Below are 18614 nucleotides of genomic sequence, written 5' to 3' on the forward strand. Positions count from 1 at the left end.
GACCCGCGAACCTCAAAATCGTTACAAAATTATTTTGGTACACTTCAAAACATATCAGCATGTCTAAACTTTGCATGCACGTTCATGGTCATAAATGAGAAAAAGTCACAAAATTTCAAGAATAAAATCACAAGTTAACTGGTTTATCCGCTTAAAAATCAAAACGGGTCAAATTGACCCGGAACATAATATGAGGGTTAAATTAAGATGTTTTTTCTTGAAGAGCAAAACGACCCAAGAAAGAAAATAAGTCTAGTTTTTAGACCAAAAATATCAAATGTAAGTGATTTTGTGCATAAAACAAACAAAAAAATCTGCCAATGGGGTAAGCAAAAAATCTTTTTTTTTAAACACTAAATTCAAGAAAAAATCAAGATAAATTTGCTTACCCCAGTGGCAGATTTGTTTGCTTGTTTTATGCACAAAATTACTTAAATTTGATATTTTTGGTCTGAAAACTAGACTTATTTTCTTGGATCATTTGCAAATCAAGAAAAAGCATCTTAAATTAAGAATTTGTAGATATTTTTACTGAAAACAAGACAATAATACTAAGAATTTTTTTTCTTGAAAATCTTTTTTTGCAGTGTGCCTAGACGGTTTCATCGGACGCACATGCTTACAGAGAATGGTTTACCGAAACTACTTTACTGGGTTGTTCTTTTTTCACATTTTCTAGGTAGATAGAAGCACTTGGGACCCAATTATAACACTTAAACATGGAAAAAACAGATTTTCATGATATGTCTATTATTCAAAAATACTGCATTCAATTATCCCGCTTATAGTTACCACAAATTTTGCTTTGGTGTTTATTTTAAGAAATTTGACAGGTTACGTGTGCGTTTTACAGAAAAATTATCAACACCTGAGGAACATATCTTAACCAATCAGAATAAAGCATTCAACAGGCCTGTGGTATAATCTAATATATATATATATATATAAGAAATTAATGCAGGGTTTAAACAACATGAGGGTGAGTAAATGATGACAGAATTTTTGGGTGAACTATCCCTTTAACCAGCAAATCTGACTTCTGACACAATTTGGTGAGATTTGAGCAAAAATTGTAGGCGTGACGTCCCTACCAAAATTGTGTGATTTGGATCTACTTGAATGAATAAATCTGAAATGGGGGACACTGAAAGCCTGTAAAACAAATGTGACTAGAATCATACGTCCTTGATCATCACCCATACATCCGTTTTCAGTTTATGTTTGAGCAGGTGAATGTGTGAAGTATAAGACACACACTCATATTTTGTCTTATGTGTCCTTGCCTGAGTCCTCCACCTTTATTCATTCATATTTTGTCCTAAGAGAATGAAGGCAGAGATAGACAGATAAAGACAAACCCTGAGGTCTACAGGCAAGATGAAGTCAGGAGTTATAGCTGTTCATGAGCTATATAAAACTCAGTCACAGTCGGGTCAAATTGACAAATGAGAACACACACGCACACACACACGCACGCACGCATGCACACACGCACACACACACACAGAGAATCAGGTTAGATATACCTTGAGGGAGTCATTGGATCAGTTTGTCTTTTATTGCAGCTCGAATGCAGCGCTGGACAAACCACAGATGCACTCTTGTGGTTCGGAGGTGCATGGTCCGTCTACACAACTGCAATACAATATAAAACACTGTCACAGGTTTAAAGGGATAGTTCACCCAAAAATGAAAATTCTGTCATCATTTTATCAATCTAATGTTGTTACAAACCGGTATAAATTTCTTTATTCTGATGAACACAAAGGAAGATATTTTTTTATTTATACAGGTTTGTAACATGAGAGTGATTAAATGATGACATAATTTTCATTTTTGGGTGAATTGTCCCTTTAAGTGTTTTTCACATTTTCACAGTAAAACACAGATTGTACATTTATGTATCAAAACAGTACATGTGCAATTTTGTTAATATATACTGTATATTTATTGCTCTTGTTTATATTTATATCTGTATCCACTTTACTTTATGCCTCTGTGTTCCTTTCCTTACTATCTCTGTTTTTCTTCACTTGTTTTGTTGCTGCTGTGACACCCACATTTCTCCGACTGGGAATTAATAAAGTAATATCTCATCTTATCTTACATTCAAAATTCTTATATAATATTATTCTAATACAAAATATCTACATCTCAAAATATAAAGTAATTTATTCGTGTTATTTCAAACTTGTATACTGTTATGTTTTTTCTTGCAAGAAATGTCTTAATTTTTTTTTTACTTAAAGCGATAGAGTTAAAGCGATAGTTCAGCGACCAATGGAAATTACCCTATAATTTACTCACCCTCAATACACATGAGATACACATGTTCATCATCTTTTAGACCAACAAAATGTGAGTTAAAGGAACACTCCACTATTTTCGAAAATATTCTCATTACAAAAAAATGTCACCTGTAATCTTTATTGAAAGTGTGATGCTAATGGTCTACTCAGATTCAATGGATTATGCTAAGCTATGCTAAAAGTGGTACCACCATACCCGGAGATCAGCTGAATGGATTCCACAATGGTAAAAATCAAATGTTTAAATCTAGGGGAGCTGGAAAATATTTTTCAAAAAAGTTGAGTGTCCCTCTAATTTAGTAAATGTCCTGGGCCCGGTTCCCCAAAACGTTCTTATCACTAAGTAGTTCTTAACCTATTCCTTAACCTCTCTCTTAACTCTATGGCACGATTCCCAAAACGTTCGTACGCCAAGTATATCTTCTGTAAGTCACACTTTCGTAAGGTTGGTCTGGACCATTCGTAAGCTCTCTCTTAGCATTGTTTGAGCGCAAAACGCTATTGCCGCAGTCTTTAGAAATCAGCGCAGCGCAGTACAAGTCAAACTATGGTATGCTGACAATGATTTTATGTTATGGACATTTTTAAGACCTATAATAGAATATGTTTGCAATGGATAGAGGACTATTTATGCAGTTGACTTTATTTGGTATCAGAACTAATGAATCAAAGACGGCGCCGGTGTTTGTTCCTCATTGAAGTCTGTTCCCTCTATTTTTATAGCGTTTTCATCACGTTACATTTATAATTTTTTTAGAAAGATTAAAGATTTGAATTGGTTATACTAAAAAGCAATAATATCATGTATTCTATTATACAATTTATTAAATATGTCATATTTGACAGTTTTATATCTTTTAACCTGTCTTTTTCTTTTCTTTTTTTCTCTACTGTTTGTTTTAAAACTGTTATGTTTCCAAATATAATAAATATATATTATACATATAATATGATTCATACTGTAAAAATAATTGACTTACAATCAAGAACAGTCAAGATACATTACATAAATGCACACATATACATCTCAGTAGCCATTAAAACTTGCAATGTATATAAAGAATAAACGTATAATGTGATAAAAATGCTATAAAAACACTACACTAAAGGGAAACATAGGGGGAACAGACTTCCACACAACACCGGCTGCGTAAGCAATACCGCATTAAACAGAAATACTGCAGCTGCTTGCCAATCAATTCTGATTGTTAAGTACCTTAACATTCGTATAAAAGTGTGTTACATATTTTTTTTTAAGTCAAAACCCATGTCAAGAAACGGCACAAGTGGCACACTGGGATAAGGAGGGTGGATAAATAGCGAGGGATACCGGGTTCGTCTACCCGTATTACTGACAAGTTGATCATTTAATTAATAGTCTATATTTTACGGATAACTTAAACTATGTTAAAATAAATGTTACTGGAATAATTTGAGTAATGTTCCATTTGTATATAACGTGTTGTCTTTCTTAACGTCGTAATGCACCTTCGCGTGAAGTGGAAAATCGATCCCTGAGTGATCGATGGCAAATAATTCAGCACCTTCACTTGGGACAGCGCCATTGTACGTCGAACTTAGAGGCAGCGTGTTAAGAAGCTTCCTAAGAGACACTTCGGGGAACACACTTAGGAACACAAACAACTTTGGTAAGATATATCTTTTTGAGTCGTCTTAGCGCGCTAAGAGTGAACAATATCAGGGAACCGGGCCCTGGTTTTTCCAAAACAGGGTCCACGACTTTCAAGCCTAAAAAAGTGCATCCATCCTTCACAAAAGTAATCCACACAGCCTCCAGGCTCGACCTGATTTTGACAAGTGAGAGATGTCCTCAGGGCAACATATTGTGTACAAACATTTTGTAAATTAAACCTAAATCCACTGCAAACCCCAACCCTAACCATAACCGAACCCTAAAATCATAGTGAAATGATAAGTGAAAAACAATGGTCTTGAAGCAGCTAATCCTGGTTATAAGATTAAACTTGAAACAAACTGTAAAAACTTACTTCTGAAATCTGATTGGTTGATTGAAATGTTGTTCCAGGGTCAACATAATTTTGAATCGATGCAAATTTTGTAAGAAAAAATATATATTTAAAACTTTATAAACTATAATGACTATTTTCCGATAGCAGCCCATGCGCATTATGCGTAGCATACGATAAGAATAAGAATCTAGCGAGAACTGTGCGTTGTTCAAGCTACAGATAACACAATATTCTCTTATATTAAATTTCTCCACCAAGTTTCTTGAAAATCCTTGGTTTAGATGACTTTTTATTCGTTTTGGACTCTGCTTTGTGTCTCCACGTTTGTCACTACGCCACTACACTACGTCACTACACATCGTACGCTACGTCCTACAGTGAAACTAGTTATTATAGTTTTAATTTCTATCAAGCTCTAAAACAAACAACCAAAAACTAATTTGACAAATTACATCAGGTTAGTTGTCAATCAAATATCATTGGTTCCTTTGTGTGTCATTACCAGACATAACTGATATCAAACCTGATCCCAACCGTGTAATTTTCACAGTTACAGCAGAGAGAAACATTTGCATAACAACTTAGTCTGTTCCCATAATAAAACTATTTTATGACTACTTGGAACTATATTTATGTTTAAATAGTACTTTTTCTTGACAGACAAGGTTTCTATGAATTGTCATCTTATGAAAAGCCGTGTGAAGACGGCATCTGGGATTGGATGATATGAGGGTAAGTAAACAATGACAGAATTTTTCATTTTTGGGTGAACTATTCCTTTAATCTAAAACCGTCTCTGGAAAACCAACTGTGATTTATTTGTTTTTATATTTCTTTTATGACATGTTTTCTTTCGGAAGAAATGCATCTGTTCGGAGTTGTATGTCAAACGATGTTTACTCAACACTGGCAAACATTTCACTGAATTTCTCCAGATAACGCTAATCTTGCTCCCGGTGCCGTGAATGACTACAGTATTCTTCCTTATGTCTTCACAAAAGTTTTCAATTAACGCAGGCCTACATAAACCCTCTAAAGGTCAAATTCAGCCAATATTCAGTTTAAATAAAACACATTGACAGAAAAGCTCAATAATAGAAGCTCATCTGAAGAGCACAATGGATGTGAGATGGGAGCTGTGCATGATAAAGGAAAGGATGAAACAAAGCTCTCTATGGTCACACTTGGATGTGGCCTTTCTCCTAAATAAATTCTCCTGTTGGCAGTCACATTAAAGCTATAACAAAACACTTCTGGGAGGCCTATTTTGAGTCGGTAACTGAATTCTTCGGAAATCGTTTGGCTAAATGGCCCTGAAATGTGCAGCTGGCCGTGTTAGACAGTAGCCGTGCGAGTTGAGGCTGTGGATTACGCAAGAGGATATAAAAAATCGCTCGATCGACTCAAACGCACCTCCCTTCCCCTCCCAGTTGTCTCTCAGCGCCTCAGATACCGGTCTTCGCCGAGATCCTCGTAAAACCCCAGAAATCCTGCTGCTATCGAGCAGAGTTTCCATCCAATCCCACCAGATCAGAACAGCTACTGGAGCGCATTACAGCACAGCTGGACGGGGAACCGGGCGCCGCGAGTGCTGTCGGGAGACGTGAGCTTGACCCAGTCTGAGCTGTGAGCCAGTCAAAACATCCACAGAAAGAAAAGAGAGAGACAATGAGGCAGAGAATAAGTCTGAGCATTAATGCTGATGAAGGATTACTTCTGTCCAGTGACTGCTGTTAAAATAATTACAAAAAAGTCAAACAGAATAGAATAGAAAAGCTCCAGTTGTAATCTGATAAAGCAATGGCAACTGTACTCTCCAACCACTTTTGATATACCGTAAGTAATCGCATGGGGCCCCCGAATTACATAGAGGTAGTCGCGGGGGGGCCTTTGTAAATGAATAGATCCCGACTTCTCTTGTGATGGCGCTTAATGTTCAATCCACACTAATGGCAAACGGCGCATTGTGACATAATTAGATCTGTGTCATTACAGTCGTTGAATGGGACCAATCTCGTTTTATCACATTGTGATGTGCCATGACATTGCTCGCTTCCAAATTTAGGGTTTGGAAATTAAATCACTTTCCAAATTAAGTTGTCCAGCAAACCACAACAATAGTGATTATGATAGTAAAATAAAAAATGAGCTCTGAATAAGAGGCACATGACAAATTGAAAGTGACAACAAACGCAACAATAACATGGTAACTTTTACTAGAATCTATGGCAGTACTGTATCTACTGTATTTATATACTGTAGTTGTTGCCAATGTTTTTTTTATTTAAGCCATTATGCTAACATTGTAAACAATACTTAAACAGCCAGTATAAATGCACAAATTACTTGCCAGCGTATATTCGGTGTCTGTACGCTGGCAACTACGTCAGTAGCATGTGCCATAGACTGCTCATGAAAGACTGAACAAATTGTTGAATAAAATCGTTAGTTTTGTTTTCTTTGCGCACAAACGTGTTCTCATCGCTTCATAATATTCAGTCAAAAGCCTTCTGGTTTTCATCAAAAATATCTAAAAATGTGTTCTGAAGACGGATCGAAGGACTTGGTGGTATAGAATGATACAGGGGTAAGTGATTTATTATCAAATACTAGGATAAACTACCTAGAAGTATAGTCCCGTTTTTACGAAAAAAAATTGTCATCAGAATAGTACGAGTGCGCTGTACACTGTACGATTTTTGTAATCGTGCATACTTTTCTACATGGAGGTCGCGCATGCATGTACATAAGAATTTAGTATGTAGCCCAGGAGATGCATTACATTTTCTCGCAATGCGCATCCGTCGAACGTCTGCGTAAACGTATAAGTCAAATAAACTATGCTTGTAGTGGTCGACCGATATGAATTTTTTTATGGCCGGTGTCGATACCGATATTAAGAAACCTGTTAGGCCGTTTGCCGATATGAAGGCGATATACTGTAACACAAATGTTATTACAGTAACAACATGATCTCACAAAGTTCCGTGGGATAGTCACGGAATTTTGTGCTCATTTTTCCGTGGCATTCTCACGGATCTCCGCATTTTTCTGTGGTCCTGCTACGGACTGTCTTTTTCCGTGGCATTCTCACGGATTGGTTACTCAACTGCTTTTTCCTATTTTCAAACCATTTTCACTTCGGTTTAGCATTAGATTTGGTGTTTGCGTTAGTATGTCACTTTAACTATTGGTTTATACTATTTTTTCTGATTTATTCGTTTATATTTTCTAAACTTTAAACAATTGTCGCCTGGCGTTGGGGTTAGAGTTTGGGTTTGGGTAGGGATGTCATTTCATGTAAATCTAACCCTAAACCGAAGCGAAAATGGTAAGAAAATAGGACAAAACAGTTGAGTAACCAATCTGTGAGAATGCCACGGAAAAAGACAGTTCGTAGCAGGGCCACGGAAAAATGCGGAGATCCGTGAGAATGCCACGGAATAAGAGACAAACAGAAAACTGGTGAAACTAAAAAAAAACTTTTGTTATGCATAACATGTATTAATATACCCTTTTGAAGTAGTTAAAACAGATTTACAAGACATAACTAATCTAACATCTCACGGTATTATTTGAATAAGTGTGTTGAACTAGTGTGCTGTTGTGTGTGACACATAACATAACGTCATGTTAAAAAGTGCATAATAATTTACTGTCTGTCAGACTTTGGCGTAACTGAGTGACACAGAGGGTCTTTTTTTACAAACTTTAAATATAGGTAAAAGAGAAATTTGCTGGCTGATTGAAAATATTTAAATATTTATTTAGGATAAAAATCGGCCAAGGCTGCGTTCGACCACTCGCGTACGTTTTGAGCAAGCGTACGTTTGCGTACACATAAAAAAAATGACTGTACCCCAAGCTATATTCAAAACTCACCCTCTCTTCTGGTTATAAAATGTTTACATCATTGATTTTTCACGATCACACCAAGAGGGCCCAAAAACCCATGCGGTGGCCCTCTCTTCTGTTTGAGCCAACTGTTCTCCAGCACCAATCTGTGTTTTTCTCTAATATTCGAACTTGATCTTGGACTTAGGAAAAATGCTCACAAAATCCTGCGGACATTTGCTGGACTGCTGTTGCATTTTTGGCCTTGTGGGTTTTGGCTTGGAAAGTGCAAATTAAGCCTGTGTGAGTTTTATTTGCAACAACTGCATGTTTACATTAGTTTTGGATAAGGAAGACTGGGGTTAACTTGTCACAGTTGCTTTTCTCAGGGTTGGTTTATATAGAACCTAAAAACCTAAAGTAATGTCGAAATCACTATTGAACAATTTCACCATTAATGCCTAGTGGGAAAAGATACATTTCACTGAACACATATTAGCCTTTTATTGTTCAACAGTAGGGCATGTTGTCTCACTTAATGGGGTAGTTTTTTATAATAATGGGAATGTGCCATTAAATTACTGGCTTTGTTCGGCTTTTGGGATTTAAAACCTCTCACTTAAAATAGTAAAACACTATTGGAGCACAAAACGATGTAACAGAACCAATTTAACAAGGTAGCCTACTATAAATGTATTGAACACTGTTTTAACAGAAATTTGGGCAAAATAATAAACATACAACAGATATATATATATATATATATATATATATATATATATATATATATATATATATATATATATATATATATATATATATATATATATATATATATATATATATATATATATATATATATATATATATATATATTTTATATAATCAATAATAAACTTACAGAATTTAAAAGACGCGACAACTTGCTTTAATAAAAAATATGACAATCTGCCCCACATGAGAAAGACTAGGCTATATACTACTTTAGTGTGTACTATAGGCTAGTAAACTGTAGTAAAAGAGTATATGTAGGCCTATATTATATAGCAATTACTACTCTTTGTTAACATATACTATATTCTGTATAACTAGTGAATTGATAAACTGTATATCCTGCTTAAATATTTACTATGGTAAGGTTCAAAACACTATAGGAAGTTTATTATGGTAAATACAGTACCTCATTTTTTTCATGTGGGATGGACTCAGCATTGCCATTTTTTTAAGTCACAAAAATGACAAAAACGAGCATTGTTCTCAAAACCTTGACAGCTTAGTCTCTCCTCTCCTCTTTATGGCTGTAATATTTATAAACCAGCAAAAATGCCAAAAAAAAAATTCAAATTCAAATAGGATTATTTTTTACAGATATAGAAATATTGCATCACGTGAGTAGGGTTGGATAAAAATATAATTGACGGTAATACTGTGTCCTTAACTTGAGAACAAACAGCAGTTGGGTGTGACAATTGTGAACAGCGCGGGGTTGCTCAAAGCGTTCTCACGCTGACGGCCATAATAAAGAATCACGCGACGATTGCTGGGCGCGCGCTTCTGAAACGCAACGCAAAGACGCGACGCAAACCCACGCGGTAACGATTTAAAACGTTCAAAGACCTGAAATGTAGACGATGCCGTTAAAGCGCCTGCTTCTTCAGTTTAGAGACTTCATATTGTCAGGATTTCTGACTTGAAAGGTTCACTTTTACTTGTAATGTTGCATAGAAATACCCGTTAATCCTGGTTTAACTAGTTTATTTATTTATTTATTAAAAGATAAGTCACTTTTACTGTTACTGCTATAAACATTCAGCTTTTCGATTTCTGGCTCGCATTGTGTGCTTGAGATGCTGTAACAAACTACTCGCGCGGTACCCGGGATCGTGTGTGTTGGTAATGAACGCGTTATTACAGCCAATCCGCGTCGCCAGAAAAGTGTGTACCCACCTCTCTCCTTCATCATCACCATCATCATCATTTGAATCCTCATAGTCAGAGTCAGACACCAGCCGAGAAAGACGCACGCAGGCAGCTCATATAGGAAGCGAGATGAAGACACCGCAACATTTTCCTAACAGAATGGAGTGAGGATCAACTAGTGGACCCGGACAGCTTTTCCCAAATTCACGCTTGGATGTGTTTATTCATCGGCTTCGACTTCCAGCCCTCTGGTTTTCGGGACACTTGCACGTGAAGTCCAGAGCGCACCCACACACGGGGATCAGCGCGGCATTGCGCAGAAGATGTGCATCACCGCCGAGCTGCTGAGATCTGCGTCGCCTGCGCGCATCGTGGGTTCGAGTCCGTCCCTTCATGTCTGCGCTCCGCGTCATTCCCGGTGAACTGAGATGGCTCTTTGCGCTGTGGTGCGACGGACACGCAGACCGCGGCGGGCGAGTTGGACACATGCAGTTGTAATCGCGACCTATTGCTTTCTGTGCATATTGCCATTGAAACAACTTTGCGCGTTTCCTTCTTCGCTGAGCGACTGTCAGACACCCACCGGTTGGAACTGCTCCGGTAAGAGACGGGTTGTCTTTTACCCTGTTTTTTTATATAAAGTAATGCATTTATTCCAAGTACAACTTGCAGGTTTAGTTTAGGTTTCATGGATAACCCCATGAGGGATTTAAACTTGCACTTTTTTAGCCACCAGCCCATCTTTTAAAACTACCAGGTAAAATTGGTTGTGCAGGGCGATCATTTAGCATGAGACAACTGGACCGGGTTGTGTGATGCCCTGTATCAGTAGGATAAATGTAGTCCTGAAAAGACAGCTTCACATGGATACACATAGGGAACAAAGATACCCATTTGTGTGCAATTATATTGTCTCTTTAAATAGCTTTAGGGGCAAGAAATCCATCTGTTGCACAGGGTCTGAGTGGGCTACCCAAGATGATACCCAAGATTCAGCACTGAATAGCCTATTGTTCCTAAAACATCCCTTAGTGTCAAGTCAGTATAAAATCATACATTAGAGCACAGCGGACCTTTTAAATTTGCTTTTGATGTGTTTCCCCCCTCCTCTCTGAATCGCTGTCTGTGTTGTACTCAGTAGTATCGATTCCTTCCCATCTCGTAACCCCACCACAGCGCAGTCGCACGTGTTGAAAGCAGGGCTTGAGTGTCAGATGACAGGCTGCTTGACTATATTCCAATATACACCAATATAAATCTTTGCATTGCCTGTTTTCTCTTTGTTAACCTGATCCAGCCAAGACCACAGTTTAGACTAGACTACAGCTGCTTCACTATTGAGATCCTCAAGAGGTAATAAAGTGATTGATTCAATGTTTAAATGAGCTATGAAAGCTTGCTCGACTTTCACAGTATGACAGTAGCAGCAGGCCTTGTTAACTTTAACCCAAACGCAGTGGCTAACTATCATCTACAAATTTCTCTGTCCTTTAGACTGTGAAAGACCGCAGGGATTAGTCTAATCCAACACCTCGGCTCTTTATTTCCTATTCCTCAGACACCGGTATGCCACAGCCTATTTTGACTGTAGAGAGTGTGTGTGAGAGGGAGAAATAGAGTCTGGAGTGTGTAAGGTCTTTTGGGAGAGCTTGTCTGAGCTCCTGGGCTAATGAGGAAGTTGCGGTGCCCTATTTCTAGTTTCTCAGGGTTTTCCACTGGTGCTCTCAGTTTTATCCTGGCTTTAATGCCATTATCGAGATTTAATCCAGTAAAACAAGAAGAACGCCGGTACTCGGTCAAGAAAAACGAGAAGGAAAAGAGCCCCGTCCTGTTTTATTCCCTTTTCTGTCATCATTAATTGGCTCAGAGGAGCCATGACTAATGCATGCCACCAGGAGGATGTTGCAGGGCTAATTTGAATGGCCAGCGCAAGTGTTTGTGATAAAATAATAATGGCACCTGGCTCGTTTATGGAGAAAGAACGGGTCGGTATTGGATGCTAGAGAGCGAGTTGTGTACCTGGAGGTGAGCAGCAGAAATAACGGACAGTAATTGGAGACGTCTCACGGAGTGTGCACTCATAAAGCTGAGTGGTTAGAAAGAGCACCGTGTTTAAATATGCATGATGGCAGATGTTTCTGCTTTTCATTCAAAACGTTGTTATTTCCTCTGTCGTACGATTGCTGGACATTCAAGGAGGGCATAATGATCACACGCGTCCCAATAACATTTAAACCCAAACAGAGATAAGCCCACATACTGATTAAAATGTCATTCGAAACTGAAAGTAAAATAAAGCCACACATGATACTTGATGATGTTAAAAAATAGTTAAGATTCATCACAGTCTCATCAAATACGCAGATAAATTAGATTTTTAAATGGTTCTTTGTTGGACTGCATGGTTCCATAAAGGTCCTTGACATCCACTGAAGCTTTCTGTTCCACAAAAAGGTTTTGCATACTATATAAAGGTAAGAAAGAAATTGAGGGGCTCAGATGCAAAACCCCCTTAAAGGAATAGTCTACTCATTTTCAATATTAAAATATGTTATTACCTTAACTAAGAATTGTTGATACATCCCTCTATCATCTGTGTGCGTGCACGTAAGCGCTGGAGCGCGCTGCGACGCTTCGATAGCATTTAGCTTAGCCCCATTCATTCAATGGTTCAACCAAACACATCAATGTTTTTCCTCTTTAAGACGAGTAGTTATACGAGCAAGTTTGGTGGTACAAAATAAAACGTAGCGCTTTTCTAAGCGGATTTAAAAGAGGAACTATATTTTATGGCGTAATAGCACTTTTGGGAGTACTTCGACTCGCCTGAAAAGTCCGCTCCCCTTCTCCCTCTCATAATGGGAGAGGGAGGGTGTTACTGCGCCGAGTCGAAGTACTCCCAAAAGTGCTATTACGCCATCAAATATAGTTCCTCTTTTAAATCCGCTTAGAAAAGCGCTACGTTTTATTTTGTACCACCAAACTTGCTCGTATAACTACTCGTCTTAAATAGGAAAAACATTGATGTGTTTGGTCACTTCTAACTTTATCTCTGATTGGTACCATTGAAAGAATGGGGCTAAGATAAATGCTATCGAAGCGTCGCAGCGTGCTCCAGCGCTTACGTGCACGCACACAGATGATAGAGGGATGTATCAACAATTCTTAGTTAAGGTAATAACATATATTAATATTGAAAATGAGTAGACTATTCCTTTAAGTGCATGAAATGTTTTCTTGTAAATGAACATTTTGGTGGCTCTTCAATTCTTCTTTTACGAAACTTTAACTAAAAGGTTCTCTGGAAAAGCAAAAGCGATTTTGCTGTGAGGACCCCCTTAAACCCCTTTATTTTTGAGAGTGTTGTACATTATCTCAACGTGCAAAGAACAGATCATAGATCTGTAGGTTCGGCAGGGTCTTGTATAATCAATGCTGGGTCGGGTGAATGCTGTCATTGAAGCAAGACATCAAAGCTTCCTGTTTGTAATTCAGCCTGTCACTCATATTGTAATGCTGATCAATTTCTTGTAGAAAACAAAACCGTGTTAAATTATAAAAATCGGAATTGATAGTGTAGTGGGCAGCGCTCCAACATGTGGTGCTTTCGCACTTTCAGCGACCCGAGTCGTGGTCATTTGCCGATCCCGTATCCCTCCCTACTCCCTGTACTTTTCTGTCCTATCCTCATTCACTGTTAAAAAAAGACAAAATGGCCAAAAAATAAATAAATTCTAAAAATGCAAAATCGAAGCTTTTTCACTGCATGTGGTTGACCTTTGGAAACCACTTTACTGTGGAACAGAGAAAAATGACTTTTTAGTGACTTTTAGTTGTCAGTAATTTTCCTCTTGATAGTTATTTTCTCGAAAAACAACAAAATTGACTCAATATACAAACCCAAACAGAGACGATCCACATGAAAACATCCCAGAAATATCAATAGCTGTGTTTCCATCCAAACGTGAAGCAAATCTTTTTAAATTTCGCAAAAAATAGAAAAACAAACAAATGCGAATTAGGTGCGTTTCTATCAAGTTGTTTGAGTGAATGGCAGTGATATTGGTAACTCAGTAACCAACAGTAAATAAATCAAGGCACGCTTGGAAAATGGAGACAGGACTGCATTTAGTTATGATTAAGCAAGTTATACATTTACTAGCAGTGCAACTTGTAATTGACAAATTGAATGTTGTGCACAGAAGAAGAAATGCAGATTTTTTGATGCGGGCACTAGTAGCAAGGGCATTACGACGACGTCAAGCCCCATGAAAGACGAAGTCAGGTTTTTGGTGAACGTCAGAATTTATTGCCAAATGCATTTAAATCTCCCATTATTCGCATTTACTCTTTTTCGCATAAATCAAAAAACACCTTAAGTGAATGTAAAAACTTTTTTGCAAATTAAGGGATTTTTATTTGAAATTTGGCATTTCCATCATCCGTTTCTTATGGGATTATTTAAAATGTGCATAAAATCTGTCTAATACCTAATTTTCAATCAAAAACCCCATGTATAGGAAAGTCGATGTCAGGTTTTTGGTGAACGTCAGAATTTATCCAAATGTGTTTCCTTCTTCCATTATTCCCATTTACTCTTTTTCGCATACAATAAATCAAAAACCACCTCAAGCGAACTCCAAGACTTTTTTGCAAATTTAGGAATTGTTATTTGAAATGTGGCATTTCCATCACCTGTTTCTTAAACGATAACTCAAAATGTGCATAAAATCAGTCTAATACCTAATTTTCTATCAAAAAATGAAGATACTGCATTTTGCCTTTAAAAAACTTATAGCTACCAAACTGAGCACCCACCAGACTCTATATAGATGTTTTCAATCAAAATAGCTCTCCCAAAGCTTTTTAAAGGAAAACACTACCGTTTTTTAAATATTTTACTAGGTTCAAACCTCAAATTAGTTTGCAGTGAGTGATGATGTCACTGCGCACCGAGGTCGAATTGCCGCAAAGTAAGTGCTCTTCTGCCATACAATATAGTTCTCGTTTTTTTCCGCTTAAAAATTGCCACATTTTATTTTGTGCCACCATACTTACTCATGTAACTACTCATGTAACAGTTTTTAAATAAGGAAAAACATGGAAGTGTTTGGTTGCTTCTAAATTCATCTCTGTTTGGATCCTAAGGAATGAATGGGGCTAGGCTAAATGGTAACGCATTCATGACGCACTGTACAAAGATTAAGTGCATGCATTGAAAAAAGATAGGTATGTATTCATTCGTCTAAGCCGAGGTAAGAACATAGCAAAACATTGAAAAACGGTGGTGTTTTCCTTTAAATGTCATTATTTTTAGCATCAGTCTGCCTGATAATGCTTCTTTTGATCGGAACTATTTAAATAATTTGACGATTACTTGACGTATTTCCGCGGTTCGATAACAGTAGGCAATTATGCGGTGTACCCCAAGGGTGCGAAGAATTTAGAATGCAACAGGGGCTGGTTTGGCCAGCTGCACAGAAACAAACATCAAATTGAATGTTTGAACAATGATCCTTACGCACAACAAGCAATGACATCAAACGGCTTTCTCCAGATGGATTGCAGGATGTTGATGTGACTAGCATGTGTTGCACATAAAAAGTTTTTAATATCCTTATAAATGCTGGAGTTTCTTTGCCAACATAAACTTAGAATAGAACATGAATTAGCTTGATAGTGTTCCTGTGATCAAAGGTTAAAGCGTTGCACTTGTGATGCAAAGGTCATTGGTTTGATTTCAGAAACACACACAGTACTAAAAGGAATAAATAGATTGAATGCACCGTACTGTGCATTAGGTTGCTGTGGATGAAAATGTCTGGATAAAATGCGTAAATGTAATAAACTAAATTGCATCAGTTGATGATTTATTGCATTGATTTAATAGAAGTGCATCTTTAACACACACTAGACTTTCTAATCACTTATGTAAGCCACATTGTTTTCAAAAGCTTACACCATATAAACAAGCCATTTCATGTAAGCTACTGGCACAAGTGTTTTATAATACATATATAAATATGCAGATTTCCTGAAGAATATGTCTACAATAAAGGTGCTTCACAATGTCATAGAAGAAACATTTTTGGATGAATGGTTCGATAAGGAACCATTAATATCCAGTTTCACAAATTTTTTTAGTAACAAAAGGTTATTTAGATTATAATTTTTTTTAATACATTACCTACATCTGTTAAATGAATTATATTGGTGGAATGCTTTCAAATTTGGTTAAACATGTTAAACTGAGCACTGTGAAGTTTACTCCAAAATAAAGGTTATAAATAAGTGATGGCATAAAGAACCATTTTTTGCTTCCCCAAAGAACCTTTTCAGCTAAAGAACCATTTCATTCTTACATTTTTAAAGTCTGTTCTTCGAGGGCACATAATGAGAAGCTCATCACAACATGTATTTAGCCAGTCATGTGTGTGGCTCGTCATGTCAAAATATGTATTCAGCGCGTCATGTTAAAGGAATAGTCTACTCATTTTCAATTTTAAAATATGTTATTACCTTAACTAAGAATTGTTGATACATCCCTCTATCATCTGTGTGCGTGCACGAAAGCGCTGGAGCGCGCTGCGACGCTTCGATAGCATTTAGCTTAGCCCCATTCATTCAATGGTACCATTTAGAGATAAAGTTAGAAGTGACCAAACAAATCAACGTTTTGCCTATTTAAGACGAGTAGTTATACGAGCAAGTTTGGTGGTACAAAATAAAACGTAGCGCTTTTCTAAGCGGATTTAAAAGAGGAACTATATTTTATGGCGTATTAGCACTTTTGGGAGTACTTCGCATCGGCGCAGTAACACCCTCCCTCTCCCATTATGAGAGGGAGAACACTCAAAAAAATAAAAAGTTGGATTTACTTAAAAAACCTTCGTCAAGTGGGTTCCACATAGCTTTGTTAAGTAATGTGTTGACATTACTTAACAAAGCTATGTGGAACAAATAAAATGTAAGTTGTATTTACTAAAAAAGTTTGTGTAAAATTGACAATTTAAATGTTGCATGGACTAAAGAAATCCTAGTAAAGTCACTATTATGAAACATTTATTTGATGACAACAAAATTAAAAATAATGATTTAATAACTCCATAACAACGAATCAATCAATCAGAGTGCAGCAATCTTTATTTAATTACAGTTTAACAAACATATCACAAACATATTTGAAATGCAATGTAACATTTCAAACCGTTTGTTGGTTTGTTTTGTTCTAAAATATATCAGAACAAGTTAATTAACTTATACTTGGCCACTTATGACTCAGGTACCCATCTAATCGTGCTACACTTTTGCAAGAGGGTACAACAATTCTGCCAGAACAACAATTTACCCATAATACACTGCAGCATCATCAGCCAATGAGATGCAAGTCTGTATTGGTTTTATTAATCTGTTACTTTTACGCAACAATGTTATATTGGCTAAACAAATCATTTTGAAGTAAAGCTGACAAAACACAGTCTTTTGTTGAAATTACTAAGTTAAATTAATCATATGTCGTTACTTGTGTTTGTTAAGTAAAGTGAACAAGAAATTATTTAGTAAAACTGACTTCAACCAAGTTCATTTTTTGGAGTGAAGGGGAGCGGACTTTTCAGGCGAGTCGAAGTACTCCCAAAAGTGCTATTATGCCATAAAATATAGTTCCTCTTTTAAATCCACTTAGAAAAGCGCTTTAAGTTGAATTAACTCAAAAATTGAAGGCAGCACGAACACTTACTTTTTTAAGTTGAAACAACAAATATTTTTTACAGTGTAGAACCAATTTCACTTCAAAGAACCTTTTGTGCAACAAAAATGTTCTGTTTTAATGTTAAAGGTTCTTTATGGAACCATAGAGCGTGACAAGAACGGTTTTGTAACCTTTATTTTTAATACTGTAGCTAACAACCATAATTAGGTCTATAATTGACGTAAATTTGGCCGTTTCTATTTTTGGGCAAGAATTAAATGTCAGCTGATATATGACCAATGTATGTAAGGTCATAGTTTACACAAGGGTTGTTTCATACTAAAATAAGGATTTCTAAAGTATTAAAGGATGTAAGTGAAAGCACTTTAAATTACCGTCTGTGTCCAAAACCGTCCTTTGAGGTCGATGTGTACTTTCATGCCTTTTCATAATATTTTAAAGGTTGTTCTGAATTGAAATGTGTGGCATTTGTGTGGGCTTGCTAATTTGTTAAATTGCTAAATGCAACAGAATTCTTTGCATTCCGGGAAAGGATGCATGCCCTTGAAATGTTTCAGTTATTAATGTATCTTTGTCAGCGTGTCGGTGCTCTCTACCGTCCAGATTCGCATTGTGACGTGATTCTCCCGATAAAATCTTGAGAGAATGTGATTTGTCTGGCTACACGAGACAGACAGGAAACACTGTTTCTATCCATCAGTGCTTATGGGCGGTTGTCGCACGCAGCCATATGGCGGTGAAACTGAGCTCATCTCCCAGAGGTTTTGAGCCGGTCTTCCACAGGTGTGCCAGAAGGTGCGAGGTTCAGTCATTATTAACCTTGTATGCAGAGACGTACCGATATTCCAA

At 37.0% G+C, this 18614-nt stretch overlaps 1 protein-coding gene and 1 long non-coding RNA gene across 2 annotated transcripts in view; one reads left to right on the top strand and one right to left on the bottom strand.

Moving 5' to 3' along the window:
- Positions 1-1525: 1525 nt before the first annotated feature.
- LOC129450714 (uncharacterized) lies at positions 1526-10221 on the bottom strand. The gene is made up of 3 exons (XR_008646409.2): positions 10082-10221; positions 5714-5924; positions 1526-1635 (listed from the first exon to the last, which is right to left on the bottom strand). It is a non-coding gene; the product is annotated as an uncharacterized lncRNA (long non-coding RNA).
- Positions 10125-18614, top strand: part of tmeff2b (transmembrane protein with EGF-like and two follistatin-like domains 2b) — an 84351-nt gene continuing 75861 nt past the window's right edge. Inside the window, exon 1 of the mRNA XM_055213671.2 lies at positions 10125-10654. Within this exon, the coding sequence (XP_055069646.1) occupies positions 10483-10654 (172 nt within the window). The 5' untranslated portion in view covers positions 10125-10482. The remainder of the gene's footprint in view (positions 10655-18614) is intronic.

This window comes from Misgurnus anguillicaudatus, chromosome 8, assembly GCF_027580225.2.
Source record: "Misgurnus anguillicaudatus chromosome 8, ASM2758022v2, whole genome shotgun sequence".
Lineage (NCBI taxonomy): Eukaryota > Metazoa > Chordata > Actinopteri > Cypriniformes > Cobitidae > Misgurnus > Misgurnus anguillicaudatus.